A 24,087-nucleotide genomic window follows, 5' to 3' on the forward strand; every position below is an offset into this window, starting at 1 on the left:
GTGATTTGACTAGAATTTACTAGTATTCACTGCTATTTTTTCCAATTTTTTCATTATTTCTAAAAACTTTGCCATGATCCACCTTTAAAAATACTTTATGCCCTGAGTGGCTCAGTTGTTTGGAGCATCATCCCATACACCAAAAGGTTACAGGTTTGATTCTGGTTGCAGGGCACACATCTAGGTTGTGGGTTCGATCCCCAATCCAGGCATATGGGAAGCAACCAACTGATGTTTCTCTCTCACATCTATGTTTCTCTCTCTCTCTCTCTCTAAAAAAATCAATGGAAACATATCCTTGGGTGAAGATTAAAAAAAAAAATACCCTCTATAAGCTTGTCGGAGGCAGCCTGTCCTTTTCACACTAAATCATCACATCACTGTAATCATCTAATAAGTTGCAGAAGCCTTCAAACTCATTATGTCATTGTTTAAAGTTATGATTTTTAATTTTGATTTTTAAACTATGTTTTCATATTTTTTTGCCTAATTTCTTTTTAAATTTAATTGATTTACTTTTTAAAATTTTATTTTATTGTAGTAAGAAGACTTAACATGTCCCTAATTTCTTTTAAGGCCCAGACCTATAGCAATTTACATAACTCAACACCTTTAAGGGATAAAACGCTTAAACTGATTATTACTCATTTGAGAACCCCTATGCAAGATTAACTATATTTTGACATTTCTGTAATACCCTTTTTTCAATGTTTTATTGTATCTTATAAATCCTGTCTAAAATAAAAGTTATATTGAACTGTCAATGAAGGAATCTAATGAACAAAATAAAATGAAGAACAAAATGGAACCAGAATCGTGGGTACATGGAATAGACTGGAGGGTGCCAGAAGGGAAAGGGCGGAGGTGACCGGATAAAGAAGGAAAAGGGAGCCAGATCGGTGTGGTTCAGTGGTTGAGCATCAAACTATGAACCAGGTCGTCACGGTTCAATTCCTGGTTTTGGCATATGCTGGGTTGTGGGCTCAATCCCCAGTGTGGGGCATGCAGGAGGTAGCCAATCAATGATTCTCTCTCACCATTGATGTTTCTATTTCTCACTCCTCCCTTCCTCTCTGAATGCAATAAAAATATATTTTTAAAAAAAGAAGGTAAAGGGTTTAGCTAAAGAACACATATGCATAACCCATGGACACAGATAGTGTGGTGAAGGCCAAGGGAAGGGGAAGTGGAGTGGGTAGAGGTAGATAAAGGGGAGATATGGGGGACATCTGCAATAGTGTCAACATTAAATATTTTTAATTAAAAAAAAAGATTTGAGGTTTATTAGGCAGGAAGGAAAGAATGTAAATATTCATTTCATATGGCTCAGGTATATTAGGCCTTTTAATGTTGCTATTAAAAGTTGATTAAAATAAGTGTTTTCAGCCGAAACCGGTTTGGCTCAGTGGATAGAGCGTCAGCCTGCGACTGAAGGGTCCCGGGTTCGATTCCGGTCAAGGGCATGTACCTTGGTTGCGGGCACATCCCCAGTGGGAGGTGTGCAGGAGGCAGCTGATCGATGTTTCTCTCTCGTCGATGTTTCTAGCTCTCTATCCCTCTCCCTTCCTCTCTGTAAAGTATCAATAAAATATATTAAAAAAAAAAATAAGTGTTTTCATATGTCTTTATGACATTCAAAAATGAAGGATGCATAGACTGAACAAATAATATAGTAAAAGCTAGGTCATCATATAGCATAAGAAAATAAATTTTTCTAAAGCTGTGCTTCTCAAATTTAAATGTCCTATGAATCATCCGGGGACCTTGTTAAAGACTGAGCAGTAAGTCTAGTCAAGCTCTCAGGGGATGCCGATGCTGCCCATAGTGGCAAGATTGCTATATGCCTGTCCCAAAGGAGTAATTAGTATTACCTGTAATAATTTCTCATTTGTGGTTTTCATGTCTATGTACTTGACTTGTTTTTCAGGAGACATATTTTTTATAATGCCATCTGCTGCTTGTTTTTCCTGTTCAATTTCTTCTTCTACACTTCTAATTTGTTTCTCCTTCCTGAAACCAAAAGTATGCAATATTCCTTACTATACTGAGGGGAAAAAACATTACTTTTACTCAGGTCCTGCTCTCATTTAAATAGGGTACTTAAATTTATTCAATCATAGTTTATGATCTAAAAGTTCTTATAAACGTACAAAATAATTCTATTTGACCTGTACAAAACTTGGCCCCCATCAGCACAGACTTACTTTGTCTTTTTCTTCTCAACCCTCAAATGCTTCTATTTTCTTACTCTCCATTTTACTTACATTCTTATAAGAAAACACAAAAATCATCGTAGAAAATCATTAAAGCCTTCAACATGAGGATGTACTTATAAATTTTTGCTATCATACCTTTAAGACAAATAAGATAGTTGCATTTTAGAAGAGTTGTTTTCAAACATCTCATAGCTACAGAATTCTTTGAACAAATGAAATACAGTATGGAAGTTTAACATGTAAATCATATAAAGTAACACAGCTCTGAGTGAACTGGGAGTAGAGGGACCTATAGTGCAACTTGATTTTTAAAAATCATAGCTTTAGATTAATTTGTTTTGCTTACACTCCCTTTTATCCACTGCTTTAATTAAAATTGGTATTCCACAGATTATCAGCAATATTATAGCACTGCAAAGTAATAATTTCCCAAAAAACAAAACAGAAACATTGCAAGTATAACCATCTATAAGTAGTAGTAGTAAAATTAATTACAAATATTTATCATATAACCACAAGAAATACCAGTGATGTGCTAGTTATTACCCTATGCAAGGTCAATTATCATTAGGATAGAGAAACATTTTGAAAAAAATAAGAAGGTAAGATGCTAGTTACCATGTAAGTATTTCAAGATTTACATATAAAAATCTTTCTTAAAGATAAATTTTAATTCCAATGCCATAAATTTATATTTTAAGTTTCAAAATGATTATTCTACTATTTAATCTCTTTCACAAGTAGAAAACCAACTTCTACAGTTTTCACAATCACTAGCTAAGTCCTATATATCCACATATTGGTGACCTTCACACTCTTTACACACTCATACTCCATTAGCATAAGATAATCTAAACTCAGAAATCTTTCTGTAAAGACATCATAATAATCAAATAAACGGTGAACATAATGAAACAGACTACCTGGAATTTTTATTTATTTTTGTCTCACTCTAGGATAATGAGTGATGTCTTTCTTTATTTTGAACCTCAATTACTACTACAGTGCTTGATGTTACAAGTGTGTTTACTGTTGCTACAATTTATATGGGTATATGGGCTCATAGAACTTTCAAGCAGAAAAGATAATCTATTTCAGTCTTTTTGTTTCATAGATTAAGGAGATATTGAGGCCTAGAGGAGTTAATCGTCTGAAACAAACTCATTCTGAACTCCATGATTACTTGCCTCTTAACCATGTTTCTTTCTGACATGTCTCAATGTAGTTAGATGGGAACTAATGTTGTACAGTATTTCATTTTACAGAGAAGTTAACAGCAAAAGGCAGGTAACAGATTTTCTCAAGGCCACATAATGGTCAAGTGTCACATGTTTTGATATTAGCACTTGGCTCCAGTTATAACCTGGCAGTAAATTACCAATGATGGTGTCATAAAAAACTCAGTGGAGTACTAAACTTGGTATTTTTTCAACTTGTATCTTTCTAAACATAAAATACCTCCAGGAATAACACTTAAATCACTTTAGAATTCTCAAATTTATATACTTTAACTCATAAAGTAAATTTGTTAATATTTAACTTTATTAAGGGTAATTAAACATAAAGATTATGGAAACGACCTTACTTGGTATACTAAAGAAGTCAAAGATGACTTTAAGAAATTATTCTTCTAGTCAATCTTTTGCTAAGGAAGTCCAGTTTTTTTTTTTTTTTAAATCACCTGTTCACTGGGTACAAAGGTTAAAACGAAGTGAAATGCAATCATATGACATAGCTTTCTTTTTAATGGTGAAGAAACAGAATAGATTCCTTAGCACACCAATCTCAGAGACAAAAAAAGGAAAGGTAAGATCTTATATATTTACAGGTTTGGTGGTTGTTGCTGAATTTTTTTAAAAAGTCATATTTGTTTGTTAAATCTGTACAAAAAATTATGCCTTTACTAAATGATGAAAGAGCAGAGAATATGATTATATTTTCACACACTCTATAGATATTAACCTTAGACTAGCCAAAAAATATTTCCCAAATAAAGTTATAATATAATAAAAATTATTTTTCTTTTTCAAAAAAGGTTTCATCCATTCAAATTTATCTGATCTTTTTATTTTGAAATATGTTAATCACACAACATTTTGAGGTGACATTAACTTAAAAACAAATTTGTAAAACAAAATATTACTGGCTACCCGTAGATAATAGTTGAAATTGGGTGATGACTATTCTCATTTAGAGGTTTTTCTTGAAGTTTTCCATTACAAGTTTTTAAACTGGAGGAAAATAAAAATCTATAAAATGGTTAATTATAAGAGTGAAATTAATTGTGAATTATTAACATCTTACTTCAAAATACATTGATTTTTGGCATAAATATCTAAAATACTTAATGGCAAACTATAAATACCTTTAACAAAACCAAAATAATTGCAGCATATTTTTACTTCATAGTATATAACAGTCATATATAGCAAATAATCAAAAACTCGTAAGAAACTTGTACTTGAAAACTGCGTAAGAACAACACTGTTTCTTTTTCAATATCTATCATTTCCTCTTGTATAAAGCTTTTCTTCCCCCCCCCTCTCTCTATGTAGACTGTAGGCTATGTAAAAGGGCACTTAGTTTGTGAAATAAAATAAACTGATATATGTGTTCTCTATTTTTTAATTACTATATTTAAACCCAAATTTCAAAATAAATTTCTAATTGAGAAAAAAATTCAACTTTTTAAATGGGGTAAATTGACTCAAGAACATTTTCTTCATAATCTACTGGCTAGCTATTCTGACAATCTGATTTCTTCAAGATAGCCAATAATGCTAGCAAATGTTTCCTCTGTCTAGGGATTTATTCATTCAGTGTCTGGTCAACATCTACCCCCTTTCTCAATTTTCCCCCTCTCAAAAGATATACAAATATACAGAAAGCCTCATTGATCATGGAGCTCAATCAATGCATTTCATGACTTTAGACCTAATGTTTTAGATTGTTGAATGCTTTCTTATATAGAATCTACTTTAAGCTCTGAGTATATACTGCTTCTAACTTAAAAATGTATTCAAGAGAAAGAAATACTTCTTTTCTAATTCTTATAATTTTATTTCCTTTAGCACACTGGAGAAAATAAGTATTAGTATTAAATAGATGATAAAGATAATAAACACAAGATGACCCTATCTCTATTTTTATATAGGCTCACGGTCCTGCCTGACCCCCATTACCTTCTTCAGCTACTTCACTCCATATCAACTTTTTACTTAAGTTCACAAAATTTTCTTTCTAGTCTAATTGCTTCCTTTAATGATCCCTATCCTTTTTATTCCAGAAAAAAATAGAACTTCTCCCTTACCCACATCTGGAACCTGCCAGAGACAACAGTAAGAACTTCACACCACCACTGAGAAATACTGAAACGAGAGAACGAAGAGGCTGCACACACTCCTAGAGACCACTAAACATGGGCAAAATACCTTTTATATACGATTTGGGGATATCCTTTTGTGGGCAGTGGTCTGGAAGAAGTGATAACTTGAACTCATTTCTGACTCTAAAAGGGATTCTATTATGATCTATATCCAAGTTGTAATATCTAGGAGGAATAGTGGCTTTTTCTAACAAATTTGATTTAGCTACAGAAAGGGAGAAAGAAGGGAAATAAGTATAAACACATAAACAAATTGAAGGCAAAGAGTAGATTAACTAGAATAGGGTAGTATCAAAATAACAATAAATACCTCTTTGCTAACGAGGTAACAAGACTTTAGTAATGTGAAATGAGTCTTGCTCATTCTGAATAGTTTTCTACTTCCTGCTCTAGTAGAATAACTTTTCCTTAAAAATCATTAAGCAACATGCTATAAATTAAAAGGCTCAAAAGAAAAATAAGACTCAAATTATAGAAAATCACTAAGGGTGGTACTACATGATATATTCATACCTTTCAAACATCATTTGTTTGCAGCAGTTTTAGTGTTGACTTAAAAAAATGCACATATAAAAACAAGAAGCATGATTGTCATGAGTAAAATCACTAAATGGATCGTAACTATTAAGCAAGAAGAAATTATTCCAATAAATGGCAACTTCTAGTTAAAGATGGTATAATGAATGTATCCATTAACTTTGACTTCTGCCCCAAACCTGACTGAAATGTAAATAAAAGGCAGGAAGGAATATAAACTCTTAAGAACAATGAGAATGAAAAAGGACGCAACAGCAATAAAACCTAGAAACTAGACAGTTAATAGTTAAGTGGAAACTGACTGGGAAAGCAAAATTTTCTCCAACTAGCAGAGTGGAAAGCTGAGGAGCCACAGGATTTACACTGCAAAATGCCAAACTGGCCAAAAATTGGCAGCACCAGGTGTTCTGGAAGTAGAGGAGGGGCTAACAGGGGTGCGCAAACTTTTTGACTCGAGGGCCACAATGGGTTCTTAAACTGGACCGGAGGGCCGGAACAAAAGCATGGATGGAGTGTTTGTGTGAACTAATATAAATTCAAAGTAAAGGAGCGGAGGGGAGAGCAAGAGAACCGGATAGAATAGCCGGATCTGGCCCACGGGCCATAGTTTGCCCAAGGCTGGGCTAGAACATAGTTTAAAGTTTTCCTACCTGTCTCTGCCCTGTCAGGTAAAGCTCCTTGCCCACATAAACAGAAGATTAAGGCTTTTTTTCTCCTCAAGGGAGAATAAAAAGGGAATCTGGCAATAAGCACAAATGAGTACAGGATTATTATGCCAGAAAAAAGGGGAAAGTAAGTTAAGGTTTACATACTAATTATTGAGATAAACCCACCTTTTCCACCATTCAGCTATCAAAATGCTAGTCATTTGGCTTTATCTGTTTTGGCCCTAGTACATTTGCTCAGTGGTTAGAACATCAGCCCTAAGACTGAGGGGGCCTGAGTTCAATTCCAGTCAAGGGCATGTACCTCGGTTCCAGGCTCCATTCCCGGGCCTGGGGACCTGGCTGAGGTGCGTGCAGGAGGCAACCAATCGGGGAAGGGGGGGGGGGGTGTGAGGGTGTGTGTGTGTGTGTGTGTGTGTGTCTCCAACCCGCCTCCCTTCCACTTTCTCTAAAAATCAATGGAAAAAAATATCACCGGTAAGGATTAACAAAAAAAGAAAAGTCATTTTGGGAATCCAACTAGTCCAAGGAAAAGATCTCAAGATAATGACATTTAGGGATTCCCCAAAGAAACAGTCCAGGACAGCCTTGGGCAAACTACGGCCCGCAGGCCGGATCCAGCCCATTCGGCTGTTCTATCCGGCCCGCGGAGCCGAAAGAGCAGAGGGTTCTCTTGCTCTCCCCTCCGCTCCTTCACCAGCAGCAGTGTTAACATGGCAACATCGGGAAACACGGCGGCAGCTCCTTCTTCTGAGTGGGGGATTTATATCCGCCCATTCAGTAGAAGGAACAACCTCTCAATCTTCCAGAGGCTCCTTGTAATGCCCGCGGACGCGTCTCCCAACATCACCCTGGGAATGCGTAGACAGGTTATCGTGGTGACGTAGGGAGACACGCCCCTGGAGAGCACAGTATCAGAGCCTTTCTGAGGTAAGATTAAGAGCTCTACTCAAACACAATTTTTTCCTGTTCCCACATTCTGTACATCACAATGACTTGTTAATAAAACAACAAATACTTTCAGCTTTTAGGGCTTGTATCCACTGCAGTTTTTTTTCCCACTGCGGACGCGCGCAGCAGGGAAAAAGACACACAGAGGACATGTCACACTAGCCATGCTGTGGCTGCATTTTTTTGCTGATACGGATGCAGTATCAGTAACGCTACCGTGGCCACTAACTGCATTTACTGTTTACACATTTTGTTCTTTTCTATTTGTTTTAGTTTTAAATTATTTTATTATATTTAAGTTTAATTTGAAAGGTTTTTGTACCTTTCCTTTGTTAGGCAATTTTATTTTGCCTTTGCCATCTTCAATATAAGGTATGTTATTGTGCTATGATTCCTCCATTTTTTGAAGTTTCAAATTATAATAATTAGTGTTTACATTCTTCTTGTTAAAATGTTTGAAATGAATAAAACTATTGAAATAAAAAAAAAAGACCGTACCCTTTTATGTAATGATGTTTACTTTGAATTTATATTAGTTCACACAAACACTCCATCCATGCTTTTGTTCCGGCCCTCTGGTACAGTTTAAGAACCCATTGTGGCCCTTGAGTCAAAAAGTTTGCCCACCCCTGGTCCAGGAAGTTTTTTACTCTACAGAAATAAGACCTATATAAATGTTGTATCCAAATAGCTTTTTTGTTGCCCAGTCTTATCTGTAAGTTCCAAAGCAAATATTAACAGATATATGAAGACAGATTGTCTCTAATATAAAGGATACTGACCATTACAAAATGGAAAAGCATAACAAGAAGGCATAGAGGCTATTAAAGAAAAAGGAAAATAAAAGATACAAGAGATAATAACTTATGCTATAGGATACTATTAAAGAAAATTTTCAGAAAACAAAAAGAGCTCTTAGAATTAAAATGAGTGGAAAAGGAAAACTTTAAAGAGTTTAACAATAAAATTGAGGATATATCCCCGAAAGCAAAATAAAATGAAATATAGGCAAGTCAAGATAAAAAATTAGAAAATCATTCTAGGAGATCCGACACCCAAACACTCAATTAAAGCAGTTCTAAAGAGTAGTGAGACTAAGAAAAAAAAAAAATGGGGAAGAAAATTATCAATGAAACTAGAGGCCCAGTGCATGAAATTTGTGCACGGGGGTGTATGTCCCTCAGCCCAGCCTGCACCCTCTCCAATCTGGGACTGCTGGCTTCCAACTGCTCTCATGCCTGCCTTCCTGATTGCCCCTAACCGCTTCTGCCTGCCAGCCTGATACCCCCCTAACCACTCCCCTGCCAGCCTGATTAACGCCTAACTGCTCCCCTACCAGCCTGTTTGCCCCTAACTGCCCTGCCCTGCAGGCCTGGTCACCCCTAACTGCCCTCCCCTGCAGGCCTGGTCACCTCTAACTGCCATCCCCTGCAGGCCTGGTCACCCCTAACTGCCCTCCCTTGCAGGCCTGGTCCCCCCCAACTGCTCTCCCCTGCAGGCCCGGTTGCCCCCAACTTCCCTACTCTGCCGGCCTGGTCACCCCTAACTGCCCTCCCCTACAGGCTTGATCACCCCTAACTGCCCTCCCTTGCAGGCCTGGTCCCTCCCAACTGCCCTCCCCTGCTGGCCATCTTGTGGTGGCCATCTTGTGTCCACATGGGGGCAGGATCTTTGACCACATGCGGGCAGCCATTTTGTGTGTTGGAATGATGGTCAATTTGCATATTACTTTTATTAGATAGGATAATTCAGAAAATTTCCCAGAACAGAGGGATAGTTTTCAGATTGAAAGCACCCACCAAGTAAGTACCCAGTTTCATGAGTGAAAACAGACTCTCAGGAAGACCCATGACACTTCAGAATATTAATTTTAAAAGCTTAAGAAGAGGCAAGTTATATAAAAGGATAAAGAACTAGAATGGCATAGCATCATAGTCCTTCACAATAATACTACAAACCCTACGACAATGGGGCAATGCCACCAACAGTTTGAGAGAAAACTATTTCCTATTTATAACTTTACTTCTAACCAAATTATCTTTCAAGGTCTAAAAAAATTTCTCGCCTATAGACCTTCTTAGGAAGCTATTGCAGGAAACTCCATTAACAAAACAAAACAAAAAAGTAATCCAAGACAGGCATTCTAGAACACAGGCAACCAACCATAAAGACAAAAGGGAATGTCTTCCATAAGGGTGGAAGGAGAGTGGAAGTCAGCAGCTGTGTAGAGGGTACAGTCATCAGCTCCTCTAAGTTATAGCATGGCAACAGGCTCTGGGAGAGACTTCTTTAAGTAGATTAAATATCAGAAATGCATACAACATTGGGTGATTTGTTAAAGAAGGGTTTGGGTATAAATGCACTTAAAAAAAGAAAACTAAGCACATAAAAAAAAACACAGTACATTTAATTTAGTGATAAATTGTGAGCAGGAATAGAAAAGTAATCCTGTTATATGGCTCAGACATTGATAGCATTTACACATTTGTTACACACGGAATACTCATCTAACCCAAATTATAAGTAACTATGTATGAAGACTAAAGAGACAGGACGTATATATATTTGTTGTGTTAGAGATGAAAGTAGGGAGTGTTTGAAAGAGAATCAAAGACTCTTATCTCCTACACTTGTAGGTAAATGGATAACACCAATAAAGAACACCTAAAATTAAAAAAACAAAAACAAGAAATAGCAATATAAGAATTTACTACTCATTGACATGGACAACAGTGTGGTGATTATGGGAAGTGGGGATGGAAGTGAAAGAGGGTAGAGGGGAGATAAATGGTGATAAAAAATATAAAGGAAAAAAGAGTATACTTAAACACATATACATAAATACATATTCTTCTGGACCTTATTTTCAATAGATCTAGGAACTAATGAGACACTTAAAAAAAATACTTCCATTCTCCACAGGAGCTTTCTAGTTTGTTAAGATTTGAGTACAGGGATGGTTAACGAACATGTAATTGTTTCACATTTTATATATTTTAAGAAAAAATAGATTTAAAAGGAGAAAAAAGGAAAGCAAAATGTCTTCAATAATCTCTGAAGTGCTAGTCATCTACTGACATGACAATACTCTCTTTTCCATCAGGCCTGCAATATGAAAGCTGCATGCATACCGATCTTGTTTTGGCCCCTCTTCATGCTAATACTATCAGATGAAAGCCAGACTTTTAAAACAGTAAGTTTTTACAATTAAGACAGTGAAAATATTTTCAAAGGTACACTTTGAATGTCCCAAAGTAATAAAAGAAAGCAAAAAAACAAAAAACAAAAAATCCAAACCAAGCCATCAAAACTAACTCTTTAGTTAGCTGGGTATATTCAAAATCTGTGATCTCTGAGCCAGATTCTAATTTGACAAAAGCAGACTTCATTTTTTAACAGAATTATTATTCATCATGTATTTCCACATATACAAATGGGAATATACCAAAAGTCTTTCTTTCTGTAATGATTAGAAGATAATAACAGTTAGAAGATACCTGTATGACAAACTAGGATCTCCTTGCTCAATAAATTATATATATCAGAATTTCCTTAATCTTCAATATTTCAGCCCAATAAAGAAATAAAAGCATCTGCTTTTCCTTTTTCAAACTATAATACTGAAAGATTGGACAGTAGATATTTTTCTAAACTATTTCCTTCCAACGTTTAATTGATAGAATATGAAATTTAGAAAATTCTGTTAATATTTTTCTGATTAATACATTTCTTTTTTTATTTTTTAGGAAGTCAAATGCAATTTCACTAAACAGAATTATTATTTGATTCCAGCGGATATCAATAAAGAGGTTACTATACTTGATCTCAGTTATAACCAAATTACTCTGAATATTTCAGACACAAGTATTCTACAGATGTATTATTTACTCACTGAGCTCTACCTGATTGAAAACAGTGTCATCATTTTATGTAATAATAGTTTTGGTAACCTCTCCAATCTACAAATTTTAAATATCTGTAGAAACTCCATCCACACAATTCAACAGGGTGCATTTACAGGCTTAACTAAACTAAAACAGTTATATCTATGCCAGAACAAAATATTACAACTGAATCCTGATATATTTGTGCCTCTTAAAAACCTGAAACTTTTGAATCTGCAAGGCAATTTGATAAGCTATTTTGATGTACCACAACTGTTTCATCTAGAATTAATCATTTTACATGGAAATCCATGGAACTGCTCCTGTAATTTACTGAATTTGCAGAATTGGCTAAACACATCCAATGTAACGTTAGGTAAGCTATCATTATTAAATTAATCAAAACCAAATGAGATTGAGTTTTGGTTGTTTCGCCCCAGAAAAGACTCCCATTTTCCCCAGATTTTCATTACAATCTGAATTGTAACATCTTTACTATTACAAACTAAACAACATATAGATACTGTACTTAAACTACATTTAATAACTTAATAAACAGGAATGTGCATCTTTCCCTTGTGTTGCTAGGTAATACAAGAGTTTCTTATAGTACCAATAATGACACGTCAAAAAATTCTAATTTAAATAACTATAAAATGTTATTAACCATAATATTTTATTTTCCATAATAAATCATAATTTATTCTTTGATTTACTAGAAAATGAGAACATCACCATGTGCAGCTACCCAGATATACTGAAATGCTACAGCATCAAAACAGTACCTTATAAGGCTGAATGCTACTCAAAACTTCCTTCACCTATAACTGAAGACCTTCAGAATAATTTTCAGTCAATTAGCAATTCAACATTTAATAGCTCTTTGAACAACTTAACAAGAAATTCAGGTAATGTACTGGTATTGAATATTAACATTGCTGAAGATAGCATACTAAAAAATTAAATTTTAAGTTACTGGAAACAATGTAAAATTCCTCATGTCAACAAAAGATTTACAAAATACTGGGTTTCCAAAACAGGCTCTGCTAATTACCAGGCAAATGCCACTAGGCATATTACTTAACTACTCTTAGGCTTAATTTTAACTAGTAAAGTCACAATTCTTTTGTTTTGCTAATCCTCACCTGAGGATATTTCTCCACTGAGTTTTAGAGAGAGTAGAAGGAAGGGGGAGAGACAGACAGAGAGAAACATCAATGTGAGAGACTCACATTGACTAGTTGCCTCCCACACGTGTCCTGCCTAGGGGATGGAGGCCTGGGGATGGAGCTTGTAACTAAGGTCGGAGCCCTTGATCTGAATCAAACCCCGACCCTTCAGTCTGTAGGCCAACTCTAACCACTGAGCCAAATCGCCAGGGCAAGTCACAATTCTTATAATGTTCCTAGGTGAATGGATAAACAATCCCTGTAAAGACAGGAGTTATTCTTTTACCACTCTAGGAAATATCTTTATATTTTTATGTTGTAGTTTTATTAACTTTTGCTTAAAGAAAATTATAAAGTACATTCATTTCTAATACCAATATTGGGGAGTTATTAAGATATGTAATTTTTGTTGTCAATTTAACGAAATATCTTCCCTCTCTCCCTCTCTCATTCTCTCTCTCTGTCTCTGTATCCTATTTAAGAACATGGACCTCTTGGAAAAAGCTGGGCTTTTCTTGTTGGTGTTGTAATGACTGTACTGATGACTTCTTTCCTCATTTTTATTGCTATCAAATTGCCAATATGGTATAATTTTCTGCTTAGTTATAAACATCATCACCTGGAAGAACATGAAGTAGAAATCTATGAAGATGGTTTTACTCAAAATCCAAGTTCCCTTTCACAGATACCAGATACAAACTCTGAAGATACTACAGTAATATTTGAACAACTACATTCATTTGTAGTGGATGATGATGGGTTTATTGAAGACAAATACATAGATACTCATGAATTATGTGAAAAAAATTAATTTCTTTCAATTTTTGATTATTTTAAAAATGTTACCAGTTCATTGACTGTTTAGACATGGAGATTTTTATATGTGACATACCTAACTATAGCTCGTAGAACCTTCATATTAATTGCAACACATATTAATATCATAAAATTATGTTTTTCTCATTGGTATTGAAAAAGTTAGTCCAAATACAGTAACTGACACTCCTTGGTAGCTAATAGTTACAATACTATTCTCAGCAGTATACAGAAGACTATACATACTAGTGAAAAAAAAAAAAGCCTAAAGTAAATTATTAATTAATTAAAATAAACTGATTCTCATATTAGTTCAGATATTGGATATAATACAGATAAGTTATATTCAAATTTTACTTATTGGAATCAGTAGAGAAATAAAGATTTTGGATTTATATCATGAGTCAGAGTAAGGAACAGAGATAGCTTAAACTGACAATGCACTTGGATTGATTTTTTTAAGCTCACAGAATGAATTCAAAGAATTGGAAAACATTTTCTTAATGCTTCCTGAATTAGCACAATAATTCCCTGAAAACTTAGTAGCAATTCAGAGCACAGCACAATGTCCAGGCACAATCCCTAATAAGTTACTACTGATCTGGGTTATAAAGAAAGATTGTCACCACAACACAGCGTATCAAAATTATCTATAAATAATCTTATTTTTAAAAATACATATGTCTGCCTCTCTTAGGGAGATTTCTATTCAAATAAGTTGTGTTGGGGCTGAGAAATCTTCAGTTGGTCCATGAACAACTGTTTGGGATCCAGATCATGGAGGAATGTTTCCCAAACTATTTTCTAGAGCATTAATTTCCAGAGAGACAGTCAGAAGTATTGACGGGGGAAATACGTACATGGTCAAATTACTAAAGAATTACTAGAGGAAATACTAGGTTTAAACAAAGTGAAACAAGATTCTTTACTATATAGGACTCATCCGAAACTTTACTAAGCTAAAGGCAAAGTATCAAGAATTTTCCAACCTTTCTTTGAGGTATGCCTACTAAGAGCTCATAGCACAATAAGGGTCCAAAGAACATAGTCTGAAAAACACTGGCCTTGGGACTATTATAGGAAGAGTCTAAAAGTCAATTCCTTATAATCAATTGGCTGTAATCATAATTTTATTAATTTAATGGAAACAGTGGCATTAAAAACTGTAACATGTGGAAAGGTTAAATGTATTTATCTCTATATTTTACAGGAAATATCTCTAAAACACTGAAATATATTCATGGGTGAAATGATGTTTTAGATTTTCTTCATAGTACAGAAAAGGGAACAACGGCTAAAGGTGTAGATGAAGCAGGGTTGGTTGTGGACAGATGGAGCTGGGTCATGGGTACATAGGACTATAGTACATTATTTTATTTTTGTTCAAACTTCTCTATAATACAGTTTTTAAAATGTGTATTTACTTGTTACTTTCTCAGAAAAAAAAAGACTACAAATAATGTAGATGTACGTTACATTCTGCAGTCATTTTAAAGGTTGTATCAATACATAAATTCAGTTCAAATGTCTATGAGGAGAACAAAAAATGTTTAGGATGATATACCCAGTGAAATAGAAAATGAACTCATTTATCATGTATATTTGCTTGTGTTTATCAAAATGTTTTCAATATTCATTAAAGAATATAAATGCTTTATGCATACTATTTTCTAATAGGTATTATCAATTATACTTAATTATTTTCAATCTCAAGTATAAATGAGATAATAGAAACATGAGGAATCTTTTTCTAAATAATCTATCATTTTACCAAATATGTCATAATTTAAGAGGCAAATATTGAGAAACAGAGTAAAATGAAATTTAATTATGAATCAGTAAAGACTACATCAATCTTATATTCAATAGCCTCTTGTAAATGAATATTAGGTAGTCAATAAATATCTGACTAAACAAAAGTAAATAAATGGGCTTGAAATTATAATTACATATGTTTTTAAAAGATAACTGATTTTGACTAATACCGAACTAGAAAAGTATCTACATCAGAAGTTGAAAAGAATCGTTAGCTCATGCAGCTGTATGTAACTGAATTAAAGTCAGGTATGTAAGAATTGTAGTAATATATCGAGGCTATATATTATAACCAACTTATTATGAAGAGATGTTCAGTAATAAACCAGATGGTCATGCCATACTAAATGATGAGATTAAGGTAGAAGAGTGTGAAAACAGAAGTTTTTTACACCTGCCTTGGAAAGGTATGGCATTTTCTGCTCCCTTTGAATGAAAAGTATCAAGGTAGATCTTTGTGTTATTGAGATTTTGGTTATCTGCTTAACACATAAAGTAAATCTATTCTCCTGCTGCATATAAAAGTAAACTTCATAAAAATAACTTTTGTTCATAACTTAAATTTCTTCTTAAAAGGGTCAGCAGGAGAACCTATTTCATTCAGCCTCAATTACAAACTATAGATATGAAGTTTTGAAACTGCTGACATTTTTAGAACAAACTTGCATATTTTAAGAACTATTTCTTCACCAAATGAACCAAATAGAAATAAAAAAACCATAACATTCTCAAACTTACAACCTGTGATTTATCATTTAGGATGAAATATCTATGAAACATGTACATATAATATTTACAAATCTGACCTAGGTATTATGTAAGTTTGTAGATAAATGATGAAATAAATGAGGACCTAAATATTATAAATATCATAAGGTCTTCAATGGGCTATAGCTTATTATTTCTTATTCTTTAGGTACCTAGAAGAGTATCTTATACAAAGTAAGTGGTAACTATTTGCACTAAATAAAAGAACAACAATAACAAAAAGGAAAGTTTTCATGTAAGAGCTGGGTCACCAGGAATATGGAATTTTCTTTGTACAAGGGAAGACACTTCCAGCATATGTAGTTGTTAAGACAGCATTTTACAGGAGCATCAAATAATGGGGGGGTGGGGGGGAGGTTTCTTTGTTTTTGATCAACACAAGAATAATATTTATCTTTCAAAAGTTTTATTATTATATTTTAACATCCTAGTTTTCATTAAATATTTACTATACATGCAGAGGTAATATGACAGTATATTTGGTGTTACAGAATTTTGGTAATTTTGGTAAATTATTATCCTTGCTCTCAAAGAGATTATTATTGATATATTTTTGGGACAAAATGTAGATAGTACATGTATGTACAAAATAGCTCATCTATGTTTGCATTGCCTTAGACAATATTTAAGGTAAAAATGCAGCTGAAGAAAATTATATTAACCATTGCTATTGTCTGAATATTTGCATCCCTCTAAAGTTCGTGTAAAAATCCTAACACTAAGATATTAGTAGGTGGGGACTTCGGGAGATAAGTAGGTCATGAGGATAGAGCCCTCGTGAATGAGATTAGTGCCCTTATAAAGAGATCCAGAGCTCCCCAGACCCTTCCATCCAGTGAGGACACAACCAGAAGGCTCCAGGCATGAACCAGGAAGAGGGCCTTCATAGGAAAGGGACCATATGGTGCCTTGATCTTGAACTTCCCAACCTCCAAAACTGTGAACAATAAACTCCTAATGTTTATAAGATACCCAGTCTATGATATGGTGTTATAGCAGCCCAAATGGACATCCACTTATTATTTTGTAGGCATTAGTGTCACTGCCACAATTCCCTTGGTATTTAATCTTTAACCAGTTATATATCAAGATGCACATATAATCTAAATCTATGATATGGATTACTAATATAACTATTATCAATTAATAATTGGATAATATATGAGATAATGAAATACGACAAGTAATGTGTCTTTCATTAGACTGGGGTTTAAACCTCATAATTCAAATTAGTTAAAAAGCCCAGGTTAAAATTATAAACCATAGAGATAAGGATGTTTTGATCCATCTTAAGACTTTTAAACTCCTAGAAGTATAAATTATAGCTATCTAATCTATACAGTGCTTTTATTTGTACAGAATTTCAGTACTTAATAGTAAATAAAGATAATAGCTAAGTAAATAATAATTTGCATTGCAAATATTCAACTTTTTTAAATTAAAAAATGCAACAGGGAGAAACAAGAAAATCTGTAAGGAAGTACATGACTCAGAAGTTAAACTACCTAATACAACTCATAAATGTTTTATTTCTATATTGATTGTACTTACGCTTGTCTTTCTGTAAATATGATATCCATACTTTGTGTTTCTCGATCATTTTGAGCTTTAAGCTAAATAAAGAGTTAACACAAAAGTGAGGGATAAGAAATTGCCATTTAAATCAAACTATTTAAAGTTTATTCAGATTGTGAACTAATTGAGAGATTGTTATAATAATTCTAATGCCACATGAAAAATTTAAAAAAATATATAGTATTTATTTCAATTAACAAATCACCATACCAGATTTTTTTTTTTAGTCTTTCTTACAGGCATGGTAATCTCACATCAAAAGTATTCATTTTGTCAAATATTCCAATGTAAACTTAATTTATGAAATGAAAATCTCAAGTATTTATTGGGTGTTCCACAGTTGGTTAATAATATGTTAAATTTAGACCCAACACAAATTTTATTCTTAAATAATTCAGCATTTTACCTGAGCACTCCTAATTGACTCTTCCTGTACATATTCAGTCTAAAATTTGGACCTATCCCAAATAACTGACAAAACACATGAAGATGTGTTTTGTACTTTTTACATTTGGCATTAAAAATAGTTTTCCAATTGGGACTTCTCCTGTGTTCTAAAAGCCAAGAATAACTTCACTAAATTATCATGCTTTTAGAACCCAATTTAGGAAAAAGTCATTTTATAAATTCTACTAGAGGCCTGATGCACGAAATTTGTGCAAGGGGCTCAGCCTTCGCAGCTGCCACGGTTTGCCTCGGCCCTCACAGCCCAAGCTTCGTCCAGAAGGTCGTCCGGCTGTCCGGTCTAATTAGCATATTACGCTTTTATTATTATAGATGGTTTCATAGAACTTTGAATGTGTAAATAAATAATAAGCTATGTAAGTTATAAGTTGCATGTTATTTTCATCAAAGTGTTTATAATTAAAATAAACTAGCTGCTAACATCTCATTTACCAATCAAAAGTAGTATTAATGTCTGGCATCATGTAACTATTTGTTTTTCCTGCTTTCTTATAAAACTCTATACAGGTACCATAATATGTCCATTGAGTACTCAGCTCCATTTATGCAAATATTAAATCAAATTAATTTATATGCAAACTAATTTATATATAAGAAAATGTGGATGGGACTCCCTAACTAATGCTAAATGCAGGACCTGTTAAAACATAGCCTTTTGAAAGACACTATGGTATCATCCACTTGGAAGAGCCAGTGAACAGGAAAATAATTTTAAAAGCACAACTAGGGAACTCAATTATAATAGTGGTATTTGGGATCAGAGTAATACCTATCTCTAAGGTCCATAAGGTTTCATCAAACTATTTCTAGCTATAAATGCTTTGTTTTGGAGGATATGATCTAAATTGATCTACAGCTCATAAATTTTCTTACCATGTTGTAATCATTCATTACTTCTTCCATTTCAGTATTGGTATTAAGTTTATCTACCAACTAAAAATAAAAAATACACAAAAAAATACATTCTGTTAGTGTATAAATTTTCTCTGAATCCATCATATAGGTATTCAATCTTATAAAAAATAATCATCTAAGTATGAATACTTCCAAGTATTTTATCTTCTAAGATAAAAACAAATAGTAAGCTACCTAAGTAAGCGTACACTGTGCTTTTGGCCAATCAATAAACTACATTTTTAGGAATGTAAAAAAGTGAGCAATAATGAACTACTACTGTTCCTGCAGATTGTACCTTGAAAAGTTTTGCCTGCTCTGAGATGTCTGAGCTTATAAAGAAAGGTCCAGAGAAAACAAAAGTTTGGAGAAGATCTCTCTTTCTCTAACTACTCCCCAGTTTCTTCCCCCCCTCCCTCCCCTCTACCCCAGGGGAGATGGATTTTAACTGATTATAAATTACACCAGTAAAAATGTAAACAATTTATTAAATTTTTTATTGATTGTCTTTTAGAGAGAGAGAAGAAGGGAGAGAGGAAAAAAGAAAGAAGAGAGAGACGTCATTTTGTTGTTCCACTTATGTATTCATTGGTTGCTTCTTGTATGTGCTCTAAGCAGAGATAAAACCTGCAACCTTGGCGAATCGGGACAACACACCAGGCCAAGGCCACAACACTTTAATCTCTACACTTTCTATAGTTTTAATCTTTTACAATATGCATGTATTCACGTATTATTTGGTATTTAAAATGACACATTTCTAAGTGATAAAAAGCAATGAAAATATTCAAAGAAAATCTCTATGAAAAAGCAAATACCATGTTGTAGTCTGCTAGTTGTCCTTGAAACTCTTTGATTTCAACAGCTAAAGTCTCAGCTCTGCAAGCATAAAATAAATACACTCATAAATACATAAATAAACAAATTAACATTATGAACAAATTCATTATAAAACTCCTGAAATATATCACATTAAATGCTACTGGTAAAAAAGATCTTGCATATTTTAGCTGCAAAATTACTCACCTCTTTTCATATGACAAATAAACTGAATTCTCTTGATTGTACATTTCTATTTCTTTCTGAAGTTTATTAATTTCTGTTGTAAGTTCATTTATTTTACTTCTAAATGAAAAGAAATAAGTCAGAAATACTTCTAGTCAAGAAAAGACTTTCTAATCAAACAAAGAAACTTTTCATAAATGTGTAATAATATAAATGGTTTTGTGAAATTTCACTTAAAAATAATTTAAGTGGCTTATTTAAGAATGAGGTATATCCCAACGGATAAAAAGCTAACATAGATTCTCTACTCAATTAGAAAGATGACATAGGACCAGAATGGAAACCTGGTCAAACTGGTACAATCTAGAGACAGAAGTAGATGCCTAATGTCACTCTCACAGCTCCTGCTTCCCTCTAGGACAGGGTGTCTCAAGAGTGAGATGACTTACTAAGTAATACCTTGGCATGGGGTCAGGGGGACTATCCTCTGCACTGTAGGATGTTTAACAGCATCCCTAGTTTGGATGCCAGTAGCATATCCTCTGAACTTCAATTATGACAACCGAAAATGTGTCTAAAAATTGGCAAATGTTCCCTGGGGAGCAAAATCACCACCAGTTGAACACTGCTCTAGAATCAAACAATTACACAAGTAGCTAGAACTACTCTTCTTTGATGCAGAATCACAAATCTTGGAGAAGAGAGGCAATGCAATGATGACAAATGGCTTTATTTTGTTTCCTTCTTTTGAATAAAAAGTGGCTGGGTATCAAGAGATGCTATACAGTGATGGCCTCACTTTCTCATTGATGTTAGCTTCAAGGATAGATGGGGAAAACACACTTCTCTTTATCCTAGAAGTTGGAGAATCAAAAAGCCTCATGTAATCGAGAAAACAATCAAGAAGGACTAAGAGAAAAATGAACTTTTAGGACACAATAGAAGGATAAGGTGAAGTGGAAATAAGAGAGAAAGAAGGTATAGATGAGGAGCAAAGAAGAAAATAAAGTAAAATGGGAAAATGGAAATAAGATAGTAGGACATCTGAGCAGAGAAAAAAGGTAGGTAGAAAATAAGACATATGTTCTTGATTTAGAGCTGCATAGAGATATATAACAAAGCTTAGGAATTAATTAAAATTAGGCCACATTTGTAACAACTCACCAAATCCACAGGGTGTCCCAAAAACATGTATACACACTTTAACTGCTGACAATTCAATTGATGTTTCTTTCTTTTCAGCCAGACTACCAGTAAGCTTTGAACAAAGAAAATTCATCCTAAAATGTTACTGGAAGTTTGACAATGCAATTGAAGTACAAGCACTGCCTTCATAATTATTCAAAATGTGTATACATTTTTTGGGACACAGGTCCCCCCCAAAAAAAATGTATACACACTTTAACAGCTGATAACTCACTTACTTTTCACTCATTTTCAGGTTTGACTGATTTAAAATAATGGGTGAAGCCAGAATAAGCTTCAAACAAAGGTTTATCCACTAGAATATTTTATGAGGTTACATAAAAGATAAAGTTTATGGTACCAAACCGGCAACAGTTGACAAATTGAGGGTGCACAAATACCCAATGAAATGATTCTTTTTTTAAAAATATGTTTTTATTGAATTTTTTGTTTTGTTAATCCTCAACAGAGGACATTTTTCCCATTGCTTTTCAGAGAGAGTGGAAGGGAGGGAGGGAGGGAGGGAGAGAGAGAGAGAGAGAGAGAAATATCGATGAGAGAGACACGTTGACTGGATGCCTCCTGAACACAACCCAACCAGGGGACAGGGAGCAAACCTACAATCCAGGCAAGTGCCCTTGACCGGGAATTGAGCCCTCAACCCTCCAACCATCGAGCCATACTGTTTTTATGGATTTATTGTTTTTATGGATTTTTTTTTAGAGAGAGGGAGAGAGAGAGAGAGAAACATCAATGTGAGAGAAACATAGATAAGCTGCTTTCTGCATATCTGCCCCCACCCCTCCACCAGGGATTGAGCTCACAACCTGGACATGTGCCCAGGCTGGGAATAGAACCAGACCTCTTGGTGCATGGGTCAACGCTCAACCACTGAGCCACACAAGCCGGGCCAAAATGATTCAGGATATTTGCAATTCCATTGCTTCACATAGTCAGCAGTGCCTGGACCAGAACGGTCATCAGTTTGAAAACAGGCATTAACAAAAAAAAAAAATTATTTATTTCTGTAGATTTTTTTAAATTTTGAAAATGAACTGTATATTAATAAACACTGACTTTATAATCATTCAAAGTGCATATACATTTTTTGGGACACCTTATATATTTAGGTAAAACTTTGTATTAAGTAATGTTCACAAATAAATATATATATATTCATTTTCTTGTTAGATGTAACTGGTGACATTTCAATAGTATTTCAGAACAAGTAGTGAAGCATAAGATATTATTTTTATCATTAGAGATTTTAAAAGTGAACTTGAAATATATAGCTTACATGCAAATATATAAAATTTAAAATCTCAGCCTAATTGCATTATACATGTATTTTGTAATACAGCCAAATTATCCAAAAATTATGTTAGAACACAAAATAATTCTTATAAATCAACATATACCTAATTATCTTAATAAGTACAAGTTAAAACTTCATGTAATACATAGAAAAAAAAAACACATTTATTTTTAACATACCGAAGAAGCCCAAGATAATAAGATTTGTCTAAAATTTGCCTCTGGGGACCTAAAAAAAAAAAAAATGTTTTTAAGCATTAGTATTCAGTTTGGAAATGCCACCAAAACAGCCAATCAAAAGCACAAACAGAATTATACTACACAATTCTCTGACAGTCCTCATGAATGTGCCAATAAATCAGATAATCAAGAAGAATCATTGCAATGGAAATGAGAACTAATACCTTACCATTATGATATAATAGAAGCTTGAGTTAAGTCCACAAAAATGGGCTTAAGACACAGGTTGACTGAATGGAAACTGGGTCAAAGAAGAGTCTAGAAAAGGGCTATCAAAGAGAACTTTCCGCAATAATGAAAATATTCTATATCAGTACTGCCCAATAGACGAATTACATGGGATTACCAGCACTTGAAATGTGGCTGGAGCTATTGGGAAACTCAAGTTTTATTTTACTTAATTTTAATTAATTTACATTTAAATAGCTACATGTAGTTATTGGCTAGCATGATGGACAGTGCAGATTTAGACTGAATTTCTCAATGCAAGTAAGAGATGATGATTTTTCATAATTTGTCTCAGAGACTTTTTTATACACATGATCTTATATTTCAGAAGGACTACCAAAAGTACTTCTAGGTTAAATGTCCCAAATCTTGAGACAGATGAAGTGCCCTGCAAGGTGTGAGGTGTAAAGCTAGGGAGGTCTTAGCGGAGGAGAGGGAGAGAATGTCTTATTAGAATGGGAAATGGGGCACTAGAATAGGTCAGGACAAAATCACAACAGATAGTGGTAACAATAAAAATGTTTACGCAAGGCTTTGCAATATATTGGTAGAAACTGACTAAATGATATTTGGTCCTGTTTTGAAGGAGAAATTAATAAAGTATAAATACTTACTGAATTATTTTTTAATCTTTATTGTTGAAAGTATTACATATGTCCCCCTTTTTCCCCCCACTGACCTCTTCTAGCCCACCCCTCACCCCCACCCCCAGGCCTTCACCATACTATTGTTTGTGTCCAGGGGTTATGTATACATGTATACAAGTTTTTTGGTTGATCTTTTCCCATTCACCCACCCTCCCCTACCTTTCTTTACTGAATTATTTATAGAATTTCATGTTTCTACCTTTAATGTTTAATAAGTAATATTAAACACCCAAACATTTCCATGAATAGAGTTTTAAAGACTAAACAACTACATAATTTTGACTCATTTTTTTTCACAGTATTGATTAATCAAGCATTTCTAAATAAT

General features: G+C 33.9%; 2 protein-coding genes across 5 annotated transcripts in view; one reads left to right on the forward strand and one right to left on the reverse strand.

The window, feature by feature from the left end:
• Positions 1–24,087, reverse strand: part of IFT74 (intraflagellar transport 74) — a 113,607-nt gene that overhangs the window by 73,793 nt on the left and 15,727 nt on the right. Inside the window, exons 4-9 of one of the 4 annotated variants that reach the window (XM_080667993.1) lie at positions 22,825–22,873; positions 20,167–20,265; positions 19,959–20,019; positions 19,120–19,179; positions 17,758–17,819; positions 1,872–2,010 (exon numbers count right to left, since the gene is read on the reverse strand). In XM_080667993.1, the coding sequence (XP_080524119.1) occupies positions 1,872–2,010; positions 17,758–17,819; positions 19,120–19,179; positions 19,959–20,019; positions 20,167–20,265; positions 22,825–22,873 (470 nt within the window). The remainder of the gene's footprint in view (positions 1–1,871; positions 2,011–17,757; positions 17,820–19,119; positions 19,180–19,958; positions 20,020–20,166; positions 20,266–22,824; positions 22,874–24,087) is intronic. The other 3 variants (XM_080667994.1, XM_080667995.1, XM_080667996.1) reach the window with 3 other exon arrangements.
• On the forward strand, positions 10,867–13,874 carry LRRC19 (leucine rich repeat containing 19; the record flags this gene model as incomplete). The annotated part of the gene is made up of 4 exons (XM_080667998.1): positions 10,867–10,947; positions 11,501–12,014; positions 12,358–12,546; positions 13,290–13,874. The coding sequence occupies 4 exons, from the start codon at positions 10,867–10,869 to the stop codon at positions 13,616–13,618; spliced, it is 1,113 nt and encodes a 370-aa protein (XP_080524124.1). The 3' UTR covers positions 13,619–13,874.

Source organism: Plecotus auritus (genome assembly GCF_963455305.1).
Source record: "Plecotus auritus genome assembly, chromosome: 5".
Lineage (NCBI taxonomy): Eukaryota > Metazoa > Chordata > Mammalia > Chiroptera > Vespertilionidae > Plecotus > Plecotus auritus.